At 47.2% G+C, this 27,321-nt stretch overlaps 1 protein-coding gene across 2 annotated transcripts in view; it reads right to left on the bottom strand.

The window, feature by feature from the left end:
* Positions 1 to 27,154, bottom strand: part of SUGP1 (SURP and G-patch domain containing 1) — a 30,954-nt gene extending 3,800 nt beyond the window's left edge. The window contains exons 1-8 of one of the 2 annotated variants that reach the window (XR_010413559.1): positions 26,979 to 27,154; positions 25,087 to 25,261; positions 20,748 to 20,848; positions 18,696 to 18,896; positions 16,499 to 16,622; positions 15,660 to 15,760; positions 14,599 to 14,722; positions 6,388 to 6,743 (exon numbers count right to left, since the gene is read on the bottom strand). Coding sequence is in view for 1 of the 2 variants with exons in the window: in XM_045862640.3 (XP_045718596.1) it covers positions 6,388 to 6,743; positions 14,599 to 14,722; positions 15,660 to 15,760; positions 16,499 to 16,622; positions 18,696 to 18,896; positions 20,748 to 20,848; positions 25,087 to 25,261; positions 26,979 to 27,012 (1,216 nt within the window). In the remaining variant the exon portion in view is untranslated. The remainder of the gene's footprint in view (positions 1 to 6,387; positions 6,744 to 14,598; positions 14,723 to 15,659; positions 15,761 to 16,498; positions 16,623 to 18,695; positions 18,897 to 20,747; positions 20,849 to 25,086; positions 25,262 to 26,978) is intronic. The other variant, XM_045862640.3, reaches the window with a different exon arrangement.
* Positions 27,155 to 27,321: the final 167 nt, after the last annotated feature.

Genomic DNA, 27,321 nt, shown 5'->3' with positions numbered 1-27,321 from the left:
CCTTCCGGGGAGGCAGCCGACCATCCTCAAAGCAACTGACATTTAATTTGGCATCAGCTTCGGAGCTTGGCTGGAGCCAGCAACACTAATGCACATGAAGATGCTGTGACGGCCCCATCTGGGTGGCGGAAACCACCACCCCTCAGGCGGTAGCTTCCTGAGGGAGAAGTTGGGCAAACGGGGGTACAGAGGCCCTTCTGGCATGTGCAAAGAGCCAGGTCCTCCCAGTGCACCAGGGTTGGGGCCTCGCCTGTAAGAACCACCCACAAGTGCTCCTTGAGCCCATGCTTATACCCCAGTATCTCCTAGAAGGTCTGTGTGGGAGCCCTGCCAACCGGGCAAGGGAGCCAAGGTCGGAGCAGCCCGCTGTGTGTCTGGAGCGCGCCCACTGTCCTTCTCCTCGGACCACTTTTCCAGCAAGCAAGGAGGTGGGGGCTGCTCACACTCCCCCAGGGACACGGACCAGTGGGACTTAACCCTGGATGTGAGCCTTTGGAGCCTGTGCCTGAACGCTAGACCACAGTGGAGGCTTCCTCGCCAGCGGGGAGCTGGGGCCAGGCCTCGGGGAGTGGGTTCAGAATCATGGCGCACACACATCAGAACAGCACCCACCACCGAGCACCCTCCATTTCAGTGGGCACCAGAGTTTGACACTTGATGGCAATCCGACCTGAGACACCCTGAATCCTGGGGAGAAATGCTATCTAGAACCCCAGGGAGTAGGAGAATCTTCACTAGCTTTTCTCCTTGGACTGGAAGACCACCCTCAGAGCTGGACGGACAAGGCCAACAGGCCAGCCACATGACTTAGGTCAGCTGCCTTCCCTCTCTGCCCATCTTTGCAAAAGAAATGTAGGTGTCAGCGCCAGGGCACATATGACTCCTCTATGTACTTGTGTGTCCAGGGGCAAGGGCGGTGGAGAGGGTTCTGCCTGCAGTGCAGGCTGTGTTGAGGGCAGTGAGCCAGAGGCCATGAGACAGCCTCTCTCAGTCACCCATTCTCACCTGCAGAACGGGAGGACAACAGACTCCCCAACCTGGTGGGTTTGTGGTAGAAAAGGAGAAATGAGACTACACGCTGTCAAGGAGGCGGATGTTGGAGCGGATTGTGCAAAACTGACTGTGGTAATCACGGTGCTTATCATCATGCATTTCCTGAGCTTTCTTTGACAAGAATGGTTCCAAGTACTTTAAATTAAGGGAGAGAACAGGATCCATCTATATGCTGTCTATAAGAGACTCACTTTCGATACAAAGTCACAAACAAGTTGAAAGTGAAAGGACAGAAAAATATACTCCATGCAAACAGTAACCAAGAGCGAGCTGGGATGGCCATACTAGCATCAGACAAAATAGACTTCCAGCTAAAAAAGGTTACAAGAGACAAAGAAGGAGGTTCTATGTTGATAAAAAAATTTGAAACAGTAAGAAGATATAACGAGTATATAGCAAAAATTGACAAAACTGAGGGGAGAAATACACGGTTCTACAATAACAACTGGAGACCTCACTGACCCATTTTTAATGAGGGACAGGTACCTAGATAGAAAATCAGTAAGGATATAGAAGATTAAACACTAGAACCAGTGAGACCTAACAGACGCATACAGAACATGCAACCCAACAATGGCAGAATACAGTGCACATGGAACATTCTCCAGGATAGATTACATGTGAGGCTATAAAAACAAGTTTTAATCAATTTTAAAAGACTGAATTCATACTAAGTATCTTTTTTGTTCACAATGGAATGAAACTAGAAATCAGTAACAGAAGGAAAATTGGAAAACTCACAAATATATGGAAATTAAACACTCTTAAACAATCAATGGATCAAAGAGGAAATCACCGAGAGATTAGAAAAATTTAAGAGATGAAGGAACACGAAAGCACAAGACAGCAAAACTGATGGGACTGATCAAAAGCAGTGCTACAAGAGAAATGTACAGCTATAACTGCACATAATTAAAAGGAATTACCTCCAATCAATAACCTAACCATACACCTTAAAGAACTAGAAAAAGAAAAGCAAACTAATTCCAGAGCTAGCAGAGGGAAGGAAATAAATAACAGAATGAAGATATAAGACGTAGGGAATAGAAATATAATATAGAAAATCCACGAAACCAAAAGTTGGTTTTTTGAAAAGATCAACAAAATTGACATACCTTTAGACAGACTGCCTAAGGAAAAAAAGACTCATTAAAATCAGAAATGAAAGAGGGGATATTACGAATGACTTTACAGAAATAAAAAGGAATTGTAAAAGATTACTATGAACACCTGTTAAGCCAACAACTTAGATAACCTAGATGAAGTGAACCAATTCCTAGAAATGTATAAACCACCAAAACTAACTCAAGAAGGAAGAGAAAACCTAAACAGACTTATAGCAAGGAAGGAGATTGAATCAGCAATCAAAAACCTCCCAACAGGGGCGCCTGGGTGGCTCAGTCGTTAAGCGTCTGCCTTCGGCTCAGGTCATGATCCCAGGGTCCTGGGATCGAGCCCCACATCGGTCTCCATGCTCGGCGGGAAGCCTGCTTCTCCCTCTCCGACTCCCCCTGCTTGTGTTCCCTCTCTCTCTGAGTCTCTCTCTGTCTTATAAATAAATAAATAAAATCTTTAAAAACAAAAACAAAACAAAACAAAAAACCTCCCAACAAAGAAAAGCCCAGAACCAGATGGCATTACTGGTAAATTCTACCAACCATTTAAAAGAACAATTAATGCTAATAATTCTTCTCAAACTCTTCCAAAAAACTGGAGAGAATATTTCCTAACTCATTCCATAACACTAGTATTACCCTGATACCAAAAGCTGACAAAGACACAAGAAAACCATAGACCAACATTCCTTATGAATATAGATGCAGACATACGCAACAAAATACCAGCAAACTGAATATAATAGCATGCTAAAAGGATTATTCACCATGACCAAGTGGGGTTTATCCCAGATATGCACGGGTGGTTTAAATAGAGTGCTGGTACCAATTCCAAAGTGTGTGTGTGGGTGGAGGGAAGTTCCCCACACCAACGAGCAATTCTCAGACACCTGCTGGGTGTCCAATAGGCCAACTCAGTTCTAACACTACCCACCAGAAGGTAGCATAGGATTCCATGGGTTAAGGGGTCAGTCTTATAAGACTGCTCCCCCCGCCTCCCCAGCCAACTTTAGTCACCAACTATATAAGCCCAAGTCATCACCCATGCTGCTGACTGGCTGTAGATCAGAGGTTCCAATGATCCCCCTCCTGGGTTCAATTAATTTGCTATACTGGCTCACACAACTCAGAAAAACATTTTACTTACCAGGTTATTGCTTTACTTACATATTATAAATGGATATAAGTTAGGAAAGCCAGATGGAAAAGATGCCCTGGGCAAGGTATGGGGAAAGCGCCCAGAGCTTCTATGCTCTCTCGAGAACCTCCACTCTCCCTGAACCTCCATGTGTTCACCAACCTGGAAGCTCTCTGAACCCTGTCTCTTTGGGTTTTTATGGAGACTTCACCACATAGGCATGATTGATAAAATCACTAGCTGCTGTTGACTGATTCAACCTCCAGCCCCTCTCCCCTCCCTGGAAACTGGGAGGTGGGACAGAAAGTTCCAACCCTCTATTCATGGTTGGATCCCCTGGCCACCAACCCCCATCCTTAGGTGCTTTCCAAAAGTCACCTCAGTAACATAAACCCACTTGTGGTGGAAAGGGGCTTATTATGAACAACAAGACCCCCATTTCACCTTTATGGCTCTGAAGCATTTTCATGAACTGAGGACGGAGACCAAATAATACAACAAAAGATGCTCCCACTGCTCTTATCACTCAGGAAATTCCAAGGGCTTTGGGAGGAACTGTGAGCCAGGAACTGTGAACAAAGACCAAATACATATGAGAAATATTATTTTGGTCATCTGAATGGCCAAATATGTATTTCTAATAAACCACAATATCACATGGTTCAATATAAGAAAATTAACCAATGTAATACACCACATTAACAGACTGAAGGAAAAAACCCATCCAATCATTTCAACTGATACAGAGAAAGCATGTGACAAAATCTAATACCCCTCCATGATAAAAACATTCAATAAACTAGGAACAGAAAGGAACTTCCTTGGGCGCCTGGGTGGCTCAGATGGTTAAGCGTCTGCCTTCGGCTCAGGTCATGATCCCAGGGTCCTGGGATCGAGTCCCACATCGGGCTCTCTGCTCCTTGGGAGCCTGCTTCTCCCTCTGCCTCTCTCTCTCTCTCTCTCTGTGTCTCTCATGAATAAATAAATAAAATCTTTAAAAAAAAAAAAAAAAAAGGAACTTCCTTTCTCACATCATACTCAATAGTAAAAGACTGAAAACATTCCCCCTAAGATCAGAAGAAGCCAAGGATGCCCATTTTCCCCACCTCTATTCAACTTAGTACTGGAAATGCTAACTAGAGCAATTAGGCAAGAAAAAGAAATAAGAGGCATCCCACGTGGAAAACAAGAAGTAGAATTATCTCTACTTGCAGACGACATGATCATAATTATACACACAGGAAAACCTAAAGAATCCACCAAAAGATTGTCAGAGCTAATAAGTGAATTCAGCGAAGTTGGGAGGATCCAACATCAACATGCAAAAATCAGTTTTATTTCTATACATTAGCAACAAACAATCCTAAATGAAAATTTAAAAAGCAATTCCGTTTACAATAGCCTCAGGAAAAAAAAAATCACTTAGGAACAAATTTAACCAAGGAAGTGTCAGACATGTACAATGAAAACTACAAAACATGTTGAAAGAAATTAAAGATCTAAATAAATGGAAAGACATCCTGTGTTCACAGTCTGGAAGACTGGTTGTTGTTGTTGTTGTTGTTGTAAGGAAGACTTAAGTATTGTTATCGTGTCCATACTGCCCAAAGCAATCTATAGACTCAAGGCAATCCCTATCAAAATCCCAACAGTGTTTTTGCAGAAATGGAGAAGCCCATCTGAAAATTCAAGACCCTCAATAGCCAAAGCTTGAAAAAGAAAAAGTTGGAAGACTCACACTCCCAATTTCAAAACTTACTACAAAGCTACAGTAATCAAAACAGTTGGTACTGACCTAAGGACAGACATACAAACCAGTATAACAGAATAGAGAGCCCAGAAATAAACCCTTACATCTAAGGACAACTGATTTTTGACAAGGGTTTCAAGACCATTCAATGGGGAAAGAAAAGTCTCTTCAACAAATGGGGCTGGGAAAACTGGATCTCCAAACGCAAGAGAGTAAGTTGGATCCTTAGCTTATATCATATATAAAAATTGCCTCAAAATAGATCAAAAGTCCCAAAACTATAAAAAACTTAGAACATTGGGGCAAATCTTCATGACCTTGAATTTAGCTATGGTTTCATAAATGAAACCAAAAGCACAGGCAACAAAAGAAAAAATAAATGGAACTTAGTCAAAATTTAAAACTTCTGTGCATCAAAGGACACCATCAAGAGAATAAAAAGACAATCCACAGAATGAGAGGATGTATTTGCAAACCATGTATCTGAATAGGAGGTTACTATCCAGAATATATAAAGAACTCCTACAACTCAACAACAAAGACAGCCCAATTTAAAAGTGGGCAAAGGACTAAAATAGACATTTCTCCAAATAAGCTATACAAATGACCAATTAGCACATGAAAGATGCTCAATACCATCAGACATTAGGGAAACACAATTCAAAACTACAACGTGACTCCACTTTACACCTGCTGGGATGGCTATTATATAAAGGCAAGGGAGCGCCTGGGTGGCTCAGTTCGTTAAGCGACTGCCTTCGGCTCAGGTCGTGATCCTGGAGTCCCGGTATCGAGTCCCGCATCGGGCTCCCTGCTCAGCAGGGAGTCTGCTTCTCCCTCTGACCCTCCCACCCTCTCATGTGCTCTCTCTCTCTGTCTCAAATAAATAAATAAAATCTTTAAAAAAAAAAAAAAAGGCAAGGATGTGGAGAAATGGGAACCCTTGTGCACTGCTGGTGGGACTATCAAATGGTGCAGCTGCTGTAGAAAATAGTTTGGCGGTTCCTCAAAAAGTTAAACAGAATTACCATACGACCCAGTGATTCCACTCCTAGGTATAGGCCCAAGAGAATCAAAATCAAGGATTCAAATAGTACTTGTAGACCAATGTTCACAACAGCACTATTTACAGTTGCCAAAAGGTGGAAAAACCCACGTGTTCGTCAACTGATTAATGGATAAACAGTGTAGTCCATCCATGAAATGGAATATCATTCAGCCATAAGGAATGAAACTCTGACATATGCTACAACACAGATGAAGCGTGGAAACACTCTGAGTGAAAGAAGCCAGGCTATCCTGACAGAGGTGGGGGAAGGGGGTCAGCGCACCTGACAGAGGTGAAGGAGAGGCGTCTACATCCCTCTGTACCAGCTCGGCGGGTGGGAGTTCCACCTTGTCCTCTTCAGGCCCCCACCGGCTCTTCCGCTTCTTTTTCACAGTGGCTGTGGTGGTTGGCTTCCCGGGGATGGCTGGAGCTGGGGTGACTGCAGGCGAGGGGGCAGATGAGGCAGGGCAGGCAGCAGCTGGGGGCAAGGACCCCGATGGGGTCTCAGGAGGGGATTTGCGTTTCAGGCTGAGGTCAGGTGCCATGAGAGTGCCTGTGGGGCCAGCCTTAGCTTTCCGGAACTCTTCCAGCTTCTGTCGGTAGTATTTGTACCCCTGGCTGTTGGGTTCATATAGAAAGCTGCAAAGAAGAGTTGGGGGGGGGCACACCGTCAGCTGGGCCCAAGCCCCCTGCCTGACTCTGGACAGGAGCAGCTTGGGCCTTGTGCACGTGTCCAGGTTAGCCAGGGTCATAGGAGGGTTGAGGTCTCCACCATGACCTCCCGCACTGCCAGACTTCAGTGGCTTCTGGCTCTGGTGGCCCAAGCTTGAGGAATAGTGTGATGTGCTCATGCTTGTTACCATGCCATTCCTGTGAGCCACTGGTCACTCTAAGTCCCTATACCATCTCTATGAGGCACCCATCACAACATATTTGACTCCCTGCTTCAAAGGAGAAAGGGGTGGGCTCTGTCAGACCTCCCCAGGCTCTGCAAGGCTTCTTCCCCTGCTGTTCTAGATGAGCACACTGGTGCCTTCAAACCAAGAAATCCTGAGTTGGGAGAGATACCTGGTGCCAGAAAGGGCAGGATTTGTCCCAAACCTGACAGCTTGGAAAATCTGTGCTTCTCTCTGATGTACCCTTGAGAGACATCAATAGCAAATGGAGGCAAAACAGAAACACTGGACATCGGAATGGACAGGGACTGGACTCCAAGTGAAGGGCAAAAGCCCCCACCTCACCAGAAGTTGAGGGTGCCCCTGGTCTTTCCCCACCAACACCAGTCCCAAGTGTGAAGCAGGTGGGGCTGGGTTCAGAGCTGGCAGAAACTATGGCTCCCTCTGTACCTGCCCAGCATCTATCAGATTATGCATGTCTTGAGCTGACAGTCCCACCTCTGTGGTCCACACCAGATGGAAGAGTCACAGCTCAGCTCCATGAAGCAAAACCTGTGCACAGCATGAGCTACACAAGGTCTCGACAGGAGGGGCTAGACCTGCACTCATGGATCTTGAGGTTCTGATCACAGCATAATGCTCTGCTGTGAAAGCAATGTGCAGGCTCAAGGATGCTGTAAATTCTTTTCATACAAGAAAGATAGGAGAAAGAAACACTGACGGTTTTCTATGTGTCTACATGAGAGCCAGGAAGGGGCAGAAGGACCCCAGCCCAGCTAACATCAGTACCTAAGATGGGATAGAAGGACAGGGAGATGGTGGCATCTCCTCTGCCCTCCTTTGTACTTCTTCGCCCTAGAGGTAGACAGTGTGAACAGATCTACTTCTATTAAAGAAATGGAGTGCGATGCCTGGTTGGCTCAGTCAGTAGAGCATGTGACTCTTGATCTTGGGGTTTTGGGTTCGAGCCCCACGTTGGGTGCAGAGATTATTTAAAAATAAAATCTTAAAAAAAAAAAAAGAAACTGAGTAAGTAACAACCTTTCAAAAACAGAAAGCACTAGGCCTAGGAGTTCACTGGTGAATTCTACCAAATATTTAAGGAAAAAATTATATCAATTCTCTACAATCCCTTTCAGAGGATAGAAGAAAGAATACTTCCTAACTCATCCAATTACCCTAATACCAAAACCAAACAAAGATATCACAAGAAAACTACAGACCAATATCTCTCATGAACATAGATGGGAAAACTCTCAACCAAGTATTAGCAAACTAAATCCAGAAATGTATAAGAATTATAGGGGGATGGGGGGACAGACGATATACATGAAGATTAAGAGGTACAAACTCCCAGTCATAAATAAGTCATGGGAATGAAAAATATAGCATAGGAAATAGAGTCAATAATAGTATAATAACTTTGTGTGGTAACACGTGGTAACTACCCTTCTCATCGTGAGCATTTCGTGATGTTATATAATTGTCAAATCACTATGTCGTACACCTGAAACTATGTATTATATGTCAACTATACTTTAACATTTTTTTTAATTTTAAAGAATTATACAGAGTGGGATTTATTCCAGGCAAAAAAAAGAAAGAAAGAAAGAAGATCAGCAAGCCTTAAGAGGTAGTGCCTAAGGAAAGTGGATGAGGTGAGGATATATCACATCTGCGAGAAACAAGGGAATAAGGCATTTTTTTTCTCAAACTTTTTCTGAGCCTCTAGTTTGAACCTGTTGTTGATCTTAGTAGAAGGAATGAAAGTGAATAAACACTGTGATCTTTCATTATAAAAAAAAAGGGCAATCCATCACAACAATAAGTTAAAAAAGAAAAATCACATAATTATATCAATGGCTGCAGAAAAAGCCTTTGACAAAACCCAACACCCATTCATGATAAAAATACTCAGTAAACTAGGAACATAAGAGAACTTTCTTAACTGATAAAAAGAGTATCTACAAAAAAACCCCTACAGCTTACATCATACTTAATAGTGAGAAAACCAGAAGTTTTCCCACTAAGAATGGAAACAAGGCCAGAATATCCCACCTCGCCAGTGAGTTTCAACACTGTACTAGAAGTCTTAGCTAATGCAATAAGAAAAGGTAAGAGCAAGTATACTCAGAAAGAAGAAATAAAACTGTCTCTGCTCACAAATAACATGATCATCTATACAGGAAAAAACTGATTAAAAAACTCCTGGAACTAATACGTGATTGTAACAAGGCTACAAGATACAAGGTTAATATACAAAAGTCACCTGCTTTCCTATATTCCAGGAATGAACAAGTGGATTTGAAATTAAAAACACAATACCATTTACATTAGTACACAAAAAAATGTAGTATTTAGGTATAAGTCTACAAAATACGAACAGATTCTATAGAAGGAAAACTACACAACTCTAATGAATGCATTCAAAGAACTAAATAACTGGAGAGATATTCCTTGGTTATAGATAGGAAAACTCAATATTGTCAAGATGTTGCTTCTTTCCAACTTGATTTACAGATTCAGTGCCGTCTGGGTCAAAATCCCAAGTTATTTTGTGGCTATTGACTGATTCTAAAGCTTATACAGGCACAAAAGGCCCATTAATAGCCAACACAATATTGAACGAGAACAAAGTTGGAAGACTGACACGACCAGATTTCAAGGCTTACTGTAAGCTACAGTATTAAGGCAGTGCGGTATTAGTGAAAGGACAGACGGATCAATAGGACAAAGGGCCCAGAAACAAACCCATATAAACATGGTCAACTGATCACTGACAAAGGAGCAAAGACATTTCAACAAATGGTACTGGGGGACTGGACATCCACATGTAAAAAAAAAAAAAAAAAAGAATCTAGACACAGACCTCACACCCTTCACAAAAATTAACTAAAAATGGATCATAGATTTTTTTTTTTTTTTTTTAATTTATTTGAGAGAGAGAGAATGAGAGACAGAGAGCATGAGAGGGAGAAGCAGACTCCCTGCCGAGCAGGGAGCCCGATGCGGGACTCGATCCCGGGACTCCAGGATCATGACCTGAGCCGAAGGCAGTCGCTTAACCAACTGAGCCACCCAGGCGCCCCTGGATCATAGATTTAAATGTAAAATGCAAGGCTATAAGGCTCCTAGAAGATAACACAGGAGAAAATCTAGATGACTTCATGGATGGTGATGACTTTTTAGAGAGACTCAAGGCACAATCATGAAAGCCACTGATAAGCTGGACTTCATTAAAATTTATTTCTTTTAAAGATTTATTTGAGAGAGAGAGCACAAACAGGTGGTGTGACAGGCAGAGGGACAGGGAGAAGCAGGCTCCCTGTCTAAGCAAAGAGCCCAATTTGGAGGACTCCAGAATCATGATCTGAGCCGAAGGCAGATGCTCAACCGACTGAACCACCTAGGTACCCCTAAAATTGAAAACTTCTGCTGTGCAAAAGCCACACTATCAAGAGAAGATACACCACTAACTGGGAGATAATATTTGCAAAAGACAAATTTGATAAAAGGACTATGATCCAAAATATACAAAGAACTCTTAAAACTCAACAATAAACAAATAACCCAATTAAAAAACGAGCCGATGATACACAGATGGCAAATAAGCATATAGAAAGATGTTCCACAACATATGTCATCAAGAAAATGGAAATTAAAACAACACTGAGATACCACTACACATGTATTAGAATGGCCAAAATCCAGAAAACTGAGAACATCAAATGTTGGCGAGCAGGTGGAGCAACAGGAACTCTCACTCACTGCAGAGGGAAATGCAAATGATACAGCCACTTTGGAAGACAGTTTGGCAGTTTCTCACAAAACTAAACGTACCATGTGATCCAACAATCACGTTTCTTGGTATTTACTCAAGAGTTGAAAACTTATGTCCCTACAAAACCCTGCACACAGATGTTTATAGCAGTTTCCTTCACAATTGCCAAAATTTGGAAGCAACCAAGATGTTCTGCTGTAGCTAAATGAATAAACTGTGGGACATCCAGACAATGGAGTATTATTCAGTGCTAAAAAGAAATGAACTGTCAAGCCATATAAAGACATGGAAGAATCAGTCTTAAACCCAAGCCAAAGAAGCCAATCTGAAAAGACTACATACTATATGACTCCAATTATATAACATTTTGGAAAAGGCCAACTATGGAATCGGTAAAAAGATCAGTGGTTGCCAGGAGTTGGGGAGGAAGAAGGGATGAATATGTGGAATATGGGTGATTTTAGGGCAACAAGAATACTTTATGACGCCATAATGATGGATACATGTCATTGTATATTTGTCCAAACTCACAGAAGGTACAACGCCAAGAGTGAACCCTAAAGTTAACTGTGGACTCTGGGGGATTATGAAATATCAAAGTAGCTTCATCAACTGTACTACTCTAGTGGGGAATGTTGATAATAGGGGAGGCTGTGCATGTGTAGAGGCAGGGGCATGTGAGAAATCTCTGTACCTTCCCTTCAATTTTGTGTGAACCTAAAACTGTCCTAAACAAAAATGACATGTTAAAAAAAGTTAAGAGAGCCTGGGTAGCTCAGTTGGTTAAGCGACTGCCTTCGGCTCAGGTCATGATCTTCAGGTCCTGGGATCGAGCCCCACATCAGGCTCCCTGTTCAGCAGGGAGTCTGCTTCTCCCTCTTCCTGCTACTCCGCCGGCCTGTGCTCTCTCTGTCAAATAAATAAATATTATTAAAAAAAAAAAAAAAAAAGTTGAGAGAGGGGAGCCGGGGTGGCTCAGTTGGTTAAGGGTCTGCCTTTGGCTCAGGTCATGATCCCAGGGTCCTGGGATCGAGCCCCGCATCGGGCTCCCTGCTCAGCGGGGAAGTCTGCCTCTCCCTCTGCCTCTCCACCGGCTCTTGCTCTCTCTCTCTCTCAAATAAATAAATAAAATCTTAAAAAAAAAAAGTTAAGAGACAAAAGCAAAAAAATTTTCTAAGAGGGAAGGGAAAAGTTGGCTGGATGTGAAAAAAGACGCTTGGCAACCAGGAAGGGTCGAATACGAATTTAAGGCTATCTGGTTTCTATATTCTGATTTAAAAGATTTTTTAACTTGACAACATAAGACTTTCCTGTTAAAATGTCATGGAGTATGGTGGTGAAGGCACCTCCTCCCGCTGATCTCTGCCTCAGTTTCGTCCCCTGTAAGAGGCCAGCAACAGGGCTTGAAAAGAACAACGTGGCTCACCCAGGTGACAGGTTCAAGTGCTATGTGGCTCATGGTGGATGCTGTGCTTGTGCTACACCTTCACCTAACTGATCTGATGGCTGCAATCCCATTTGTGACTCATTTTTCAAGATTACGGATAACATTTCTGGGGATGGCATCACAGAAGTGGGATGACCAGTCAAAGGAATGGGTGTTTCCAGTTTCTTTATAGATAAGCCATGTTACAAATTGTTTCCCAAAACACAGAGCCGCTGGGGTGTGCCCGACCCATGTGAGGAATCAGGAGGGCAGGAAAGGGCCAAGAGAGGCAAACACACGAGCAGTTCCTATTACATTTGGACGGTGAAAAAAACTGCCTCACACCTGTCTCCATGCGGAGATTAAACAGATCATGCTGCTCACCTTTAGCCACTTCCCCACCAGGGACCCCAGGCTCTGCCTTTGCCCTGGCACCCCTTCTTCCCTCTGGCCTGAGCACAGTAACACCCAACAAGCTGGGCAACCACCAGTGAAGTCCCACAGAGGACCCAGAGCTGCCTATGCCAAGAGCATCTCTCAGTCCTGACCCCAGGGGGAAGGCTCGGCCAGTGCTGCTGGGCCCTGGACCTCCCTGACCCAGGAGAGCAGGCTGGGCTCACAGCCTTGACAGAAATCTATAACCTTGCCCGCTTTACCTACCATAGATCTTTTCATAGTCAGTTCTACTTACGACGCGTGACGACAAATTAAAGGTCCTTAAATAAACTTACTTAGATAAACAGTTAAAAAAAAAAATGCAGTGACTTAAAGTAAAATATTAAGTCAATGCTGATTTGGGTGGTGGAGTGGTGGCCGGTATCACGATGTTGTGAGGAGATCTCAGGTGGATTTCTAGACCAGGCAGACCCCTCTCTTGAACTCCAGACCCAAACACCCCATGGCCCCCATGAGGGCTCCTGGCTGCCCAGGTACCACATACACAGATCCCTGAACTCCCCAGCAGCCGTCTCCCTGCCCTCGTCCACCGAGTCACTGAGTCTCGGCCCTCCCTCCCCTAGTCCCCACGGTTTTATCAGCACTGCCCCTCCGCCATGTTTCTCCTCTGCCTGTCTGCTTTGACCTGGTGTGCCTGTCCCCCCTTACAACTGTGGCCAGTGACCTTGGAAGCACACTTTACCCTGTCACTCTCTATGTGGACCCTCCAAAGGCTGTCAGTGAACACCTGCCCTCTGGGACCTGGCCCTGCCTGGCTCCAAGGCCCACGGACACTGCATGCTGACACTCGCCCGGCACGCCAGCCACACTGGCGCGGCACTTGGATCTCTGCTGCTTCACTCCTGCTTCCTTCGTCTTGAGTGCCCAATGGCATCTATAGCCACTGACTCAACTAGCCCAGACTGCGGCTCCTGGACTTCTTATTACACATGCCATCACATCTCCTCGTTTTCTGAGTCGGAATTTGTGTTATTCATGGCCAAAAACATCCTCACGGGTGCATCATCTCCACATCAACTTCAGTATCCATCTCATAGCCCCTGCTGGTCCCTACCCAGCAGCAGTGACTGCCCAGCCCCCACTCCAACACCCTGCCCCCCAATAACCTCCCCCTAGCAAAGAGGAGGTGCTGAACCCACCCAACTTGTGAAAAGGTAAACACAGACCCAGCCTGAGGGGCTGGGATGTAGCTGCATGGCTGGAGACAGCAGGGAAGCCAGGCTGTTTGTCCCAAGCCCTCCGTGGAACCTGTGTACAGGCTGAGGGTTCCCACTTCACAGAGCCTAAGGTACCACATTCCCACTTTCCTGCCATTCCCCCACTGAATAGGTCTGACCCTACAAAAGCACAAAGTGAACAACACTTCTGGGAGTTTCTGCCCAAGAACCTGGCCTGCTCCTAGCCTAGGGCTGCCATCTCTGTTAGAAAGGGAGCCAGGGGGCACTAGAGACTTTCTCCATGAGGCCCGTTGAAAACAGGACACCCCGGGGTGCCTGGGTGGCTCAGTCATTAAGCGTCTGCCTTCGGCTCAGGTCATGATCCCAGGGTCCTGGGATTGAGCCCCGCATCGGGCTCCCTGCTCCACGGGAAGCCTGCTTCTCCCTCTCCCACTCCCCCTGCTTGTGTTCCCTCTCTCGCTGTGTCTGTGTCAAATAAATAAAATCTTTAAAAAAACAAACAAAAAAACACACAAAAAAAACCCAAAACAGAACGCCCGAAGGGTCCCCGCATGCCTGCCTCAGAGATGATTTAGGCTCCAACAAGTAGTTGCCCATGGGGTGGCAGAGCTGGGCTTGGGGGTCAGAGCTCCTGGGCCCAACCCTGCCACATTCTGATTGTGGGACTCTGATATGTTGAGCCCACTGGGGGCAGGGAGTGGTGGTGCTGCGATCAGGGTGTGTGTGGGGTCATCTCCCCGTTTAGTTCCCCTCTTACCTGAATGCCTGGTTCTCGCGGTTGTTCTGAAGAGCGATGGTTTCCACTTCTGGACCCCCGTCCGCTATGAACCTGGCCAACTTTTCTGCAAGGTTCTTGGCCTCTTCGTCCTCTGGGGGTGAAACTTTAAGCAGGCTGTCAGTACTGAGCTCAACTCACCACACCCAACAGCCTAATTTCTGCTAAGAACCCCATGGGTAACAAGAGGGGTTTATTTTAGGAACAATGCAAAGAAAAACAGGCAAATGGGAATCAGATTACTGCACTGGGACCAAATACCAGAGTTAATATTACAATATATCTTGAGACCCTGCCCCCACCCTGCACCCTGCCCCTTCCCGCCCCACAGATCATAGAACAGAATGTGAGAGAAGGTCTGGATCCAGGCTGGAGGGGAGATGGGAGCCCCACCTCAGTCTTTCTGCCAGGGGCTGCCCATCCAGGTCACACACGGAAGTGGGCCTGGCCCTCCTCTCCTGGGGAGGTCAGGGCACAGGGCGGCAGGAGACAGACAAAACACACCGACCTCTGTGGCCTGTGTTTGGCCTAAACATCGATGCCCCTGCCACCCACTATAATCTGGCTGGGATTTTACTTCATGATGGCTGGAGAGCAGCTAGCATCTCCCCCTCCCCTGATACTCATCCCATCAGGAGTTCACCAGCTGATCCCTTCTGTCCTCTATCCCCCTCCCCAAGGGTCAGGCACATTTGTCTTTAGGCTCTCAGTGCCAGACAGGCAGCAGCAGCTCATTAACACTTATTTAAATAACCAAGGACCAACAGACAAGCGCTCCCTCCTCCACTCCATATACACACACAGAGCAACACTCTTGAACATAACAATGACCTTGACCTTCACCCTCAGACTCTCCCTCACCTCAGACCACTGGTGAAGAGGGGCAATGATGTTCCCCGTGTGACCCTGGCTGCCTGACAGGGCACAGACCTGGGTCCTAGGCACCACCCCATGCACCAGAGCCTCCCAGAACCCCGGTTCCACATGGGATGTGGTTTGTCCACACACCTCCCCAGAACCTCCCACCCCCTCCACCCACTTACCTTTCTGAGAGGATGCCTGCAACTTCTGTGCCTCCTTTCTTATCTCAGCCACCTTCTTTCTGTAGTAGAGGAATTCCCTGCTATTCTTATCATGCAAAAACCTGGAGAGAAGTTTTGCAAAATAGACAGGAGGGTGAGCAGTGGGGATGGGCTGACCCAAGCAGCTTCTGAAGAACGTTGTGCAAAAGCAAGCTGGTGGGGCGCCTGGGTGGCTCAGTCGGTTAAGCATCTGCCTTCAGCTCAGGTCATGATCCCAGGGTTCTGGGATTAAGCCCCACATCATGCTCTTTCTCCCACTCTTTCTGCCCCTCTGCCCACTTGTGCGCGCGCTCTCTCCAATTCACAAAATCTTAAAAACATTAAAAACAAAAACGAAACAAAAGCAAGCTGGTGAGCAGAGACACCTTGATGAGGCCCAAGATTAAGCCTCTGCACCACACCGGAGCTCCTGCGACCTCTGGTGTGAGTTAGAAAGCACTTGGGGGGCGCCTGGGTGGCTCAGTTGGTTAAGCGACTGCCTTCGGCTCAGGTCATAATCCTGGAGTCCCAGAATCGAGTCCCGCATCGGGCTCCCTGCTCGGCAGGGAGTCTGCTTCTCCCTCTGACCCTCCTCCCTCTCATGCTCTCTGTCTCTCATTCTCTCTCTCTCAAATAAATAAATAAATAAATAAATAAATAGAAGAAAGCACTTGGAAACTCGGACCAGTGGTCTGGCCGACATGAACAAGCACCCAACCCCAACCAGCCTCAGTAACCAGTAGGGTTTTACAAGAACGCACGTACTACTGTGTGACAAGAACATTAAGCAGTGGTGGCCTTCCCCTCCCAGAAATACTTACGAGAACGCCGGGTTATCCTTGTAGTTCTCCATAGCTACTTTTTCTAACTCGGGGCCTCCTTCTGCCACAAAGCGGGCCAATTTCTCTATCACTTTCCGAGTCTCGGCTCCCTCTGGGGGTGAAACTTTAAGGAGGCTGTCAGTACTGGGGTTCAACTCACACACCCCACAGTCAACAGGCACACTCTCTCTATGGACCACAACGACAGAGGGGTGGGGGAGAAGAGGGTGAAATGCGGGAGGTTGTCGGGTGTCCTGAGTCCAAGCACAAAGCACTGTGACGAGGGGGAAGGCAGTCTAAACAGTCTTCGTGAGACACACTGGGCGGGAGGGAAGTGTGGGAGCCTCTGGGAGACCAAGCCGATCCCAGGCTCGGAGGGAGATGTCAGAAAACATAACCAGTCTCCCTTTTTTTCTGAAATGCTTAATTCCTTTTATTTACCAGGGTTCAGTTTAACAAATTGGTTTCCTGTCACCTTCCAAGATGACAAATTCCTTTTAAAGTGTCATTACAAACTCTGACTTAAACACATCGAGTGAGTTTCAATCCATTTTAAACATATCAGGTGGGTTTCAATCCATTGCAATTAATGTCATCACAGAAGCTCAATTGTCCCCTCTGCAGCTGGTAGAGCCTCTTCAGGAGTCTCTGATGGCCTCCTCGCTATCTGCTGGGACAGGGTGCTCCAGGATCATCTCATACACTTCCTGACCAGACCTAGAGCCAGCCATTTCTCCAAGAAGTCCTGGTGTCCATGAGGGAGAAAATGTGTCTCCAGACCACGCCAGGGGCGCTCACCGCAACAGGCTTAATCATTACCTCAGGGCCTTTACAGTGAACAGAGCTATAGAAATGTTCTTTTTGTATTTGTATTAGCCTCCCCTTTGATCCACATGGAACTTCCTTTTGTATTTTATTGCTGGCCCGTTCCTGAGGCATCTGTTGGCCAATTTACAGCTCATGTCCCTTTTATGACAACTCCCAGGAGAAATTTCTCCCTGCCACTGCCTAGGAATGTTCACTGCTCTCAGCAATAGGGCTAGACACTGAACCTGCAGCCAAACTTATTCCCCTTTTTGCCTTGGCTGCCAGGAAGCTGGGGGATGGGAGGTCAGGGACCTGTGGCCTGAGGAGGACCCTCAAGAGGTCCCAGGAACTTTCTGTAGCCACCTTTCCCCCTAGCCTTACGCTCTTCCTGAGTGCCTGGCAATGACTCTGACCTGTTTGACATTTACCAACACAGGTGCTTTTCTGAGGCCATGTCAAAAGCAGGCCATAAGAGGCCTCAATGCCCTTGAGACACTCACTGCCCCCTGTAAAGCATCACTTCTCAGCAGGGTACTGTCAGAGCTGCCGTGATGCCTCAGGAAACAGCCCCTTCCCTGGCTCCATCCTGACAGAGGTTGGCCATTGATCTGCTCAGATGCATGGCCATAAGCCGGCCCCCTCATTGAGAGTAACAGGTGTGAAGGCTGTCACAGCGTAACTATATGGTTATTTCAATCCGTCCTCACCATCAGGGTGATAGGACTGCGTCAGCCTGTCTGGGGCAGAGGTGGCCCAGGCCTCCACATGGCTCAGGAGGCACTGAGGCCTCGTTCTGAATGCAGACGGAGTTAGCCACAGTGGGGGTGCTGCCGCTGCCACTGCCACCCCCACCCTCCTATATGACAGGGCCTGGGCTGACTCTCCAAGAAAAATGACCGTTCTTCCCCTGGGCAGGAAAGCGTGTCCTCCAACCTGTGGGCCTGGACCTCTGGCCCAAACTGGTGGGGACAATAACCCGCAATGGGAAGAGGCGCTTCTGATTCTCAGAGGGCTCAGAGAGTGTGCACCCAGACAGGGGAGCCATGGAAGCTCCTTCTCTCATGCTGGGACAAGGAGAGACACAAGTGAATATGCTCCTCCGAGAATACCCCTGCCCTGGCTGGAGACCAACCCACACGGGCGGAGGATGCTTCCCACGGCTCCCAGGTCAAAGTCCACAGTCTATAGCCCTCCACACTTCCCTTTCACTGTTCCCCAACACCCTTTCTTCACTCCCCCCAACCCTGGAGGGTCCCACGCTGGCCCCTGGCTCAGCCTGGAGGGCTAGCGGCCTCCCACCACTAGCCACACTTTCCCTGCTGACCATGGGTCCCACCCATGGAGCTGGAGGGGCAGTGGTCAAAGGAAGGTGGCAGCTCCCGCACCCTACCTTTGATCTCCAGCCACTGCTCGTAGTCTTCCTCCTCATCCTCATCAGGAGACTGGAAGACACTTGGGCGGCTGGCCACGGGTAGCTGCTTGGCATGCACATAGTTCTTCATCTGGCCTGGTGGGCTGCTGATGAGAGGTGGCCTCTTCCCGGGGCGGGGGAGTACTCGAGTGGGGGCACTGGGTGTGCTAGGTGGGGCATCTTGGGATAGAAAGAAAGACACCCATGCTCAAGGTCTGAGATGCACACTTCCCCATCTTCTCACCTAACATGGATGCGTGAGTGCATTAAGTAGGGCTGAGCCCTTGGCTTCCAGCATGGTGACTGGCAGGGAGTGGGCACTCAGAGAGGACACCATCCTCGTTTTATAGAAGAGGTCACGAAGGCTCAGAGAGGAATGATTTGTCACGGTCACCCAGCCTGGAGAAGAAAGGCTGGGCTCTGCAGGCAGCAGCTCTAGCAGAAGACTCCCTAACATTTGTGCCCAAAGCCCAGGGATGTGCCAGCTCTTCTGGATAAGGCCTGAATCCCCACACCTGGCTTATAACAATTCCCTCCAACTGTCGGTGGCAAGCTGGAGACAGCCTACTCGGGCTTTTCAAACACAGCTCCTGGCCTAAGATCTTGCAGTGAAGGGCTGATACAGTCCTTCCTCCCTCTCTGTGAGTGAATTTGGTCTTAGCTGTTTCCTAGAAAGACTGACAAAGACTGAAGGTCAGCTGTTTTGCCAGCAACTTTCTTACATTAAAAGTAAGCTGACTGAGGGGCGCCCAGGTGGTTCAGTTAATTATCCGACTTTTTTTTTTTTTTTTAAAGATTTTATTTATTTGACAGAGAGAGAGAGACAGCACAAGCAGGGAGAGGGGCCAACGGAGAAGGAGGCTCCCCGCTGAGCAGGGAGCCGGCTAAGGGGTTCAATCCAAGGACCCTGGGATCATGACCTGAGCCAAAGACAGACACTTAACGACTGAGCCACCCAGGTGGCTCTGAATCTTTTTTAAAAAACAAAATTAAGCTGGGGTGCCTGGGTGGCTCAATCAGTTAAGCATTTGCCTTCGGCTCAGGTCATGATCTCAGGGTCCTGGGACCGAGCCCCACATCGGGCTCCCTGCTCAGCCCCTCCCTCAGCTCCCTCTCCCCCTCTCCCCTACTCGTGCGTGCTCTCTCTGAAATAAAAATAAAATTAAAAAAAAATTAAGCTGATTGGTAAACTATACAACCATAGATATGAGTGGACTCCCTGTAATCATGGAGCTCCTATGGGCCAGGTGGCCCTCCCACCTATGGATGGGGTCCCATCCCTCAAACCTAAGTTGCTGCTCTAACCCATGCTGTGGTCCCACAGCCCTAGTGTTGGTTTGTAACCCTCCGGGGAGCTTCCCTGGTATAATCTGAACCTGGCCTCTATACTCAGAGAGCAGGGAGAGACCACAGAAAAAGGCAGGCCACTCCAGGTTGGTAAGCAGCTGTAATAAGCAAAAGGAACTTACATATGAGGCTTGTCTTGGGCAGCAGCAAAATGAATGGATCCCCGCACCCACCCACCAAATCTTAAAAGTTTATGGAGACCTTAAGTGGATTCAGTCACATATACTCACAGATGTTCTCAATACCACATCACTATCTCAAAGCTATGTGCTTGGAGTAGCTTCTGGAAAGACAAGGGGAACCTGCATTTCAAGCACAGGGGACGGGGCAAGGGGCCTCTAAGTGCCAGCCAGTGTCCAGCTCACCGGTCAACTGGAGGCCATATCTTTTCCATGACATTCCCCAATACCCGGGGCATGTTTAGTCAGGCCCCTAACCCCTGGACTGAAACCTGGCTTATCTGTCTCTGCTCCTATGGGGTAAGCACCTTGAAGGCTAGGTCTGTGCTCTCCCTGACCATCTACTGTAGGGATGAACAGAATTCATCCCAATCAATGTGGGAGGAGAGAAGTAAGTCTGAGGCAGGACCTGCTATTTCTGTGACGCCCAGTGACTCCCAGAGGAGAGAGCCAGCAGGGTGAGCCCCAGCAGAGGGAGACTCAGGAAGCGGGTGACAGCACTCACCTGTGCTGGTCTGTGCCTTCTGCAACTTCAGAAACTGCTGCAAGAAGCTGCCGTCATTAGCAAACTTGTTGGAAACGGAAGAGTTGTGTGCATTCGCAATTCTAGACCCGAGACAGAGGACAGAGAGGGTGAGCCACAAGAGGAGGGGCAGGGGCCTGCCTTACCCGTCTCAGCCCCACACCCACCCCACGTTCTCACCTAATGGGACCCAAAACCCTGCCCCAAAGATGTCTGGGGACTCTTGAGTACACAGAGTGGCCTTCGTAGTAATATGGAATAATCTTGTTCTAGTCAAAGCAATACTGTCTGTATTGATGGTATCGCTACCTATATATCGACCCTCCAGGTTCAAACAGTATCTGCAACAAGACAGCTCAGAAGCACCTGCTCCTCCTGCACAGCACCTGCATGCTTGTTAACTAATTATCTGCGCTGTTCCTGGCTCCCATGTCTGTCTTCTCAGCTGGATATCAGAGATTTCCAAGGCAGGGCCTGTGTCTATACCCACATGTGACTGCAGTTCCGGACCTGAGCCAGTCAGCACTTCTGTGGGTATCACAGGTGCACGGCAAAATACCGAAAGTGATCTCTTGGTGGAAGAATTAGAGGGGAATTTTATATTCTTCTTCTTATTTTTACACTCTCTTTTGTTTGCAAAACGTATGTTTAAACATCTAATTTCAACAAGTCAGCACCAAAGCAAACCCAGGAGCCCAAATGTTTAATTCAAATTCATTTTTCCTGATCATAAAAGCAACAAAGATTTATTATGGTGCAAACGGGAACGTAGAAAAATAGAAAGCAAAGGGAAACATCCAAAAGAGTCTCTTCCCCTCAGAACAGCCACTACTAACTCTTTGAGTTGTCCCCTAACTTAGAAACAGAAGGAAATAAGGCTACGATCATAGTATATATCCTACTTCTTCCAATTTCTACTATAACATACCATCCTGCCCCAAACCTCAGAAATTCCTAATATATACTGCTTTCAAGGCCACACAACACTCCAATTTTTGTTATTAGTTATTACAACTGCTATATACTTATATGTATTTATACATAATACATAACCTATTCATACATAATATATATTATATATAATTACTATACACTACATATATCATTATAATGTAATTATTATCAGTCACTGTTATACTCACACATCCAATAATTGGTAAAGGCTCAGGGAGCCCACAGGCCTAGCCTTTTTCTATTAAAATTAAGTTTTATTCTGGGCGCGTGGGTGGCTCGGTTGGTTAGGCGACTGCCTTCAGCTCAGGTCATGATCCTGGAGTCCCTGGATCGAGTTCCACATCGGGCTCCCTGCTCGGCGGGAAGTCTGCTTCTCTCTCTGACCCTCCCCCCTCTCATGTGTTCTCTCTCATTCTCTCTCTCTCAAATAAATAAATAAAATCTTAAAAAAAAAAATTAAGTTTTATTCTTCCAAAAATTCTAAAATTCTAAAAAGTCTTATTCTTCTAAAAATCTGTTGTAATGAATTAAAAATGGAAACAACTTAATCAACAAATAGCACTAGTTCAATAAATCACAGGACTTCCATAGGGCAGATGGAGCAGCCCTGAATACTTAAAATTTTAGAGATAAAGCAATAAAGTACATTAAATGAAAAACAAAACAAAACAAAACAAAAGCAGGATGTAAAACAACTACAAGGATGGTTAAGCATCCAACTCTTAATTTCTGCTCAGGTCATGATCTCAGGGCTGTGAGATTGAGCCCAACATCGGGCTCAGCACTGAGCATGGAGCCTGCTTAAGATTCTCTCTCTCCCTCCCCCCTCCCTCTACCCCCCCAGGCCCCCTCCCCCAAAGAAAACCAAACAACAACTACAGTATGGCCCTATTTATGTCAAAAAATATTTGAATTAAAAATTGTTAGGGGCGGGCACCTGGGTGGCTCAGTTGGTTGGGCAACTGCCTTCGGCTCAGGTCATGATCCCGGAGTCCTGGGATCGAGTCCCACATCGGGCTCCCGGCTCAGCAGGGAGCCTGCTTCTCCCTCTGACCCTATCCCCTCTCATGCTGTTTCTCTCTCTCTCTCTCTCTCAAATACATACATACATACATAAATAAATAAAATTGTTAGGGGCGCCTGGGTGGCTCAGTCAGTTAAGCAGCTGCCTTCTGCTCAGGTCATGACCCCAGGGTCCTGGGACTGAGCCCCAAGGTAGGCTCTCTGCTCAGCAGGAAGCCTGCTTCTCCCTCTCCCACTCCCCCTGCTTGTGTTCCCTCTCTCGCTGTGTCTCTCTCTGTCAAATAAATAAATAAATAAATAAAAATCTTAAAAAAAAAAAATTCTGGCTCTTGATGAACAGATAAGCAAAACATGGTCCATCCACACAATAGAGTATTATTTGGCCATGAAAAGGAATGAAGTCCTTACGCATGCTAAAAAGTGATGAACCTTGAAAGCATCCTGTCCAGTGAAAGAACCCAGACACAAAAGGCCGAATGTTATATAAAATATCTAGAATAGATTAATCCACAAAGATGGTAAGTTAGGGGGATGCCTATGTGGCTCAGTTGGTTAAGTGTCTCCCAGGGTCCTAGGATCAAGCCCCACATCGGGCTCCCTGCTCAGTGGGGAGTCTGCTTCTCCCTCTCCCTCCGCCCTTCCCCCTCCGCCCATGCTCTCTTTCTTTCTCTTAAATAAATAAAATCTTAAATAAAAAAAAAGACGGTACATTAGGGGTTGCCAGGGGCTGGGGAAGGAGGAAATAGGGAGTGAATGGAAATGGGTACTGGGTTTCCTTTTGGGATGATACAAATGTCCTAGAACTAGATATTGGTGATGGTTGCATAACATTGTGAATACACCAAAAAATCACTGAATTGTATATTTAAAAGATCTATTTTATGGCATATTAATTATATCTCAGTAAGAATAAAACTTAAAAACTATGATGGTTCTAAAGAGTTGCAATGCAGGGAAAAGCTTTCCTTTTAAAAAGTTGAGGGGGAAGTAGCACATGAAATGGATCACAGCTTTGTGAAACAAAGCAAAGACGGGGAATATAGCAAAATGGTTGCCCTGAGGCAACCTGAATGTTTATTTCCTCAGTGAGAAATTCTAACATTTGTTCTATGCTTTTACAACTAAGAAAATAACCTTATTTCCAAAGCTACCTGTATTATGCACCCACCCACTTGATGCTCCTGCCTGATCCTGGTGCTGGGGTCCAGCTGCTTCCAGGAGACCTACTTGGAGGCATGTCTATAGATCTTTCCCATCATTTTCAAGTCCTTCCATAACCCTAGGGCAAGAGCCTACAAGCCCACTGACTGACAGATCACTCCATATCCAGTCCCCACATTCTTTTTTTTTTTTTTTAAGATTTTATTTATTTATTTGACAGATAGAGACATGGTGAGAGAGGGAACAGAAGCAGGGGGAGTGGGAGAGGGAGAAGCAGGCCTCCCGCGGAGCAGGGAGCCCAATGCAGGGCTCGATCCCAGGACCCTGAGATTATGACCTGAGCCGAAGGCAGACACTTAACGACTGAGCCACCCAGGCACCCCTCCAGTCCCCACATTCTTAAGTCCCTTGGAGATGCCAGGCTCTGGGTTCCCTTAAGAATAGAGTCTAAGTCCTGCCCTCAATGACATGCCACAGATTCTTAGAAAAGGTGAGAGCTGGGACAGCTTTGTAGAGGGTTTAACATATTCCATGCTTCAAACTCCAGAGGAAGGGCTCTTATCCTAATCACACTACCCCTGCTCAAAACTCTTGGGTGTCCTGAGCATTTCTCAGGACAGGCAGGAGGAAACCCTGCCTGATCTACCTCCTGCTTCACTCTGAAACGCCTTTGATGCAACAGCTTGAGCCACCTGACATGCAAGGGCTCTCTTCCCTTCCTGCCTGCTGCTGGTTAGGCCTTTCCCTGCTTCCTCAGTGGGCTGGCTCTGAGAACGCAGAGCCTCTGCTGGGCCCCCACAGCGGCTACTGCACCAGGGAACACACCACCTCATGTTACGCACTGGCAGCTCTGGGATAGAACTGGTACCCCCTTTGTTAGTAGACCGTGAGCCCCATAAGGGTAGAGATGGGAGTCTGGGGTTTGTTCCGGGCTACATCCTTGGTCCCTAGCCCACAGCTAGCTGGTCAGGAGTAAATAACTGGTGAATTCGGCCAGGCCATCCTCTCAGCTCCCACACACCACTCGTTTCTCTCTTGCCACCTGAGCCTCCTGAGGGCATCTGTGTCACTCCTTGCATCATCAGGTTGTGGCCAGGTGCAAGAATACCCTGACTGCTCTTGAACACAAAATCCTCTGCAGTGACCCTCTAAGACCCCAGTCCAGCTGCAGGGGGGCACTTACTCGCCAGGATGTGGGGGCTGAGGGCTGATGACCACCTGATTCTGCTTGGCTTTCTGCTCCATTTTGGCTTCAATTTCACGTTTCTTCTGAGCAATAAGCTCCTCCTGGTGAAGGATGTTCATGTTCATTTTTCCGGACTTGGGAGGAGCAACCCCAAACCACCGGTTAGCCTTTCCTGAGGAGAAAAAAGCCTATTAGTGTATACATATCAGCATATCAGCAACCATAAACATGTCCAGTGGCTCCTACAGGAGGAGCCCAGTTGCTGCTGCCTGCACGAACTGACATTTAAATTTCTATTTCTTCATTTATTCCATGAACATTTACTGAGCTAATGTACCAGGTGTTCTGCTCAACCAGAGAAGGGGTCTCTGCCAATGTGGGTCTCACCTTCGGCCAAGAAGGCAATAGACTTACACCCAAAAAGTAGCTGTAAAATTGTAATAAGAGCTCTTTGCTAGAAACCAAAAAAGGGGTGGAAGAATGACAGAGGAGCACCTATACAGCTAAGCAGCCAAAAAATAACTGTTAGAAGAAAAGACATGTAAGCTGAAACCAGAAAGATAAAGAGCCAGCCTCCTGAAAAGCCACATGAGGAGCTATCTGGGCAGAATAAGGAGCAGTTGCAAAAACCAAAGGATAAAGAAGCCTGGTATATGCAAGGACCAGCAAGGGCCCAGTGTGGCCAGAGTGGGGGAATGCAAGGAATGGAGGTGGGGGTGCAAGATAGGAATTTTGGTTTTACTTTAAGGGCTCTAGGGGATTAACAGAGGAGTATTAAGCTCACAAACAGTATTTTAAAGATCATTCTGACTACTAATTGTAGAGTGCACAGAGACAGCAAGGAGACCAACAAGGAGGCCTGGATGGTGTCCTGGAGGATGATGGGTATCTTCAGATGACAGTGGGAAGTGTAGAGATGGAGAAGACACCTCAAAGGCTTCCCATGGGACTCAAAATAAAATCCAAAATCTGAAAGTTGATTTTCAGGGCCTTGTCAGAAAAGACTCCCCTCCTCACTTCCACTTCATCCTTGACATTCTTCAAAATGACAAGCCCATCACACCCCAAAGACTGCACTGGCTGCCACCCCTCTGCGTGGAAATCTCTGCCCTCCAGGCCTTCCTATAGCTGGCATCTTCTCATCTCAAATGTCTTGTGCTCAAAAAGGCCTTCCTTCACCACCCAATATCAGCAGCCTCCACCCCCATTCTCTCACATCATTATAACCTGCGTGTCTGTAAATATTTCCTCTGGGTGCATTGTCTGGGCCCCGTAGAAAATAACCTTCAGGAAGGCAGGACCGTTTCTGGATTACCACTGCATCCCCAGCGCCTAGCATAGTGCCTAGCACACAGTATTTGCTGAATGGGTGAATGCATCCCAGTCGAGGGGGCGGGGGGCGGGGAGGGGTTAGGGCTGGGAGAGAGGGAAGGGCAAGACTTGTGGTAAAGTGGGGGCTCAAAAGACTGAGAAAGTGTGTACAGAGAGTCCTAGAGCAGTTCGAAAAAGCAGCTTTTTCAGAAAGCGGACACAGGCCAGACCACGGCTGCTACGTACAGAGGGGCGCAGGACAGCCCAAGGTTGCTGCTGTTTCGGGAAGCAGAGCTCTGAACAGTCCTGAGGGCGATTATTTGGGAAAGGGAGAGCAGGGCCAACCCAGTGGCAGCCTTTACGGAATACCAGGCGCCCACAGCAAACCCGGCGGTGGGGGCAGCAACTGGGTCTGGGGTCTCGGGAGACGGGGAAGATGCAGAAACCGCCGCTTCGGGACGCCCTAGGGGCTGAGGCGAGGGGCCGGTGGGCCGCGGCAGACCCGATGGGAGGACGAAACGGCGACGAGTAGCCCCACAAACCCAGACGAGGGCTTCAGGGGAGGCGGGGGCTGTTACCTGCAACATCCCGGTTGTCCATCTTGAGACTCATCCAATCCCACAATGCTCCTGTTCCACTTGAGAAGGCTTGTTATAGTGCGCATGGCCTGATGGGAGATGTAGTCCGTGTCGTCCCCACCAAGTCCGGCCACTGAGTTGATACGTGGGGTCTTTCCCCAAGAAAAACAAACCCCAGCCTATTGGCAATGTCTGTTCTCAGTCCCGCGGACCAAAGGGCATCGACTTTTCGCACACTTCCCCGGAGCCGCGGCCACTCCAAAGATGAACTACATGTTCCAGAAGGCTTTATGCGGCAGCTATCGCGAGAGACGTGAGAAGTCCCCCCCGGCCCCGCCCCGCG

This window comes from Mirounga angustirostris, unplaced genomic scaffold (genome assembly GCF_029215605.1).
Source record: "Mirounga angustirostris isolate CCGP_5_RB_7025 unplaced genomic scaffold, mMirAng1.0.hap1 SCAF_1, whole genome shotgun sequence".
NCBI classification, from domain to species: Eukaryota; Metazoa; Chordata; class Mammalia; order Carnivora; family Phocidae; genus Mirounga; species Mirounga angustirostris.
The sequence above is the reverse complement of the archived record's forward strand: the minus strand, read 5'-3'. Positions and strand labels throughout refer to the sequence as shown.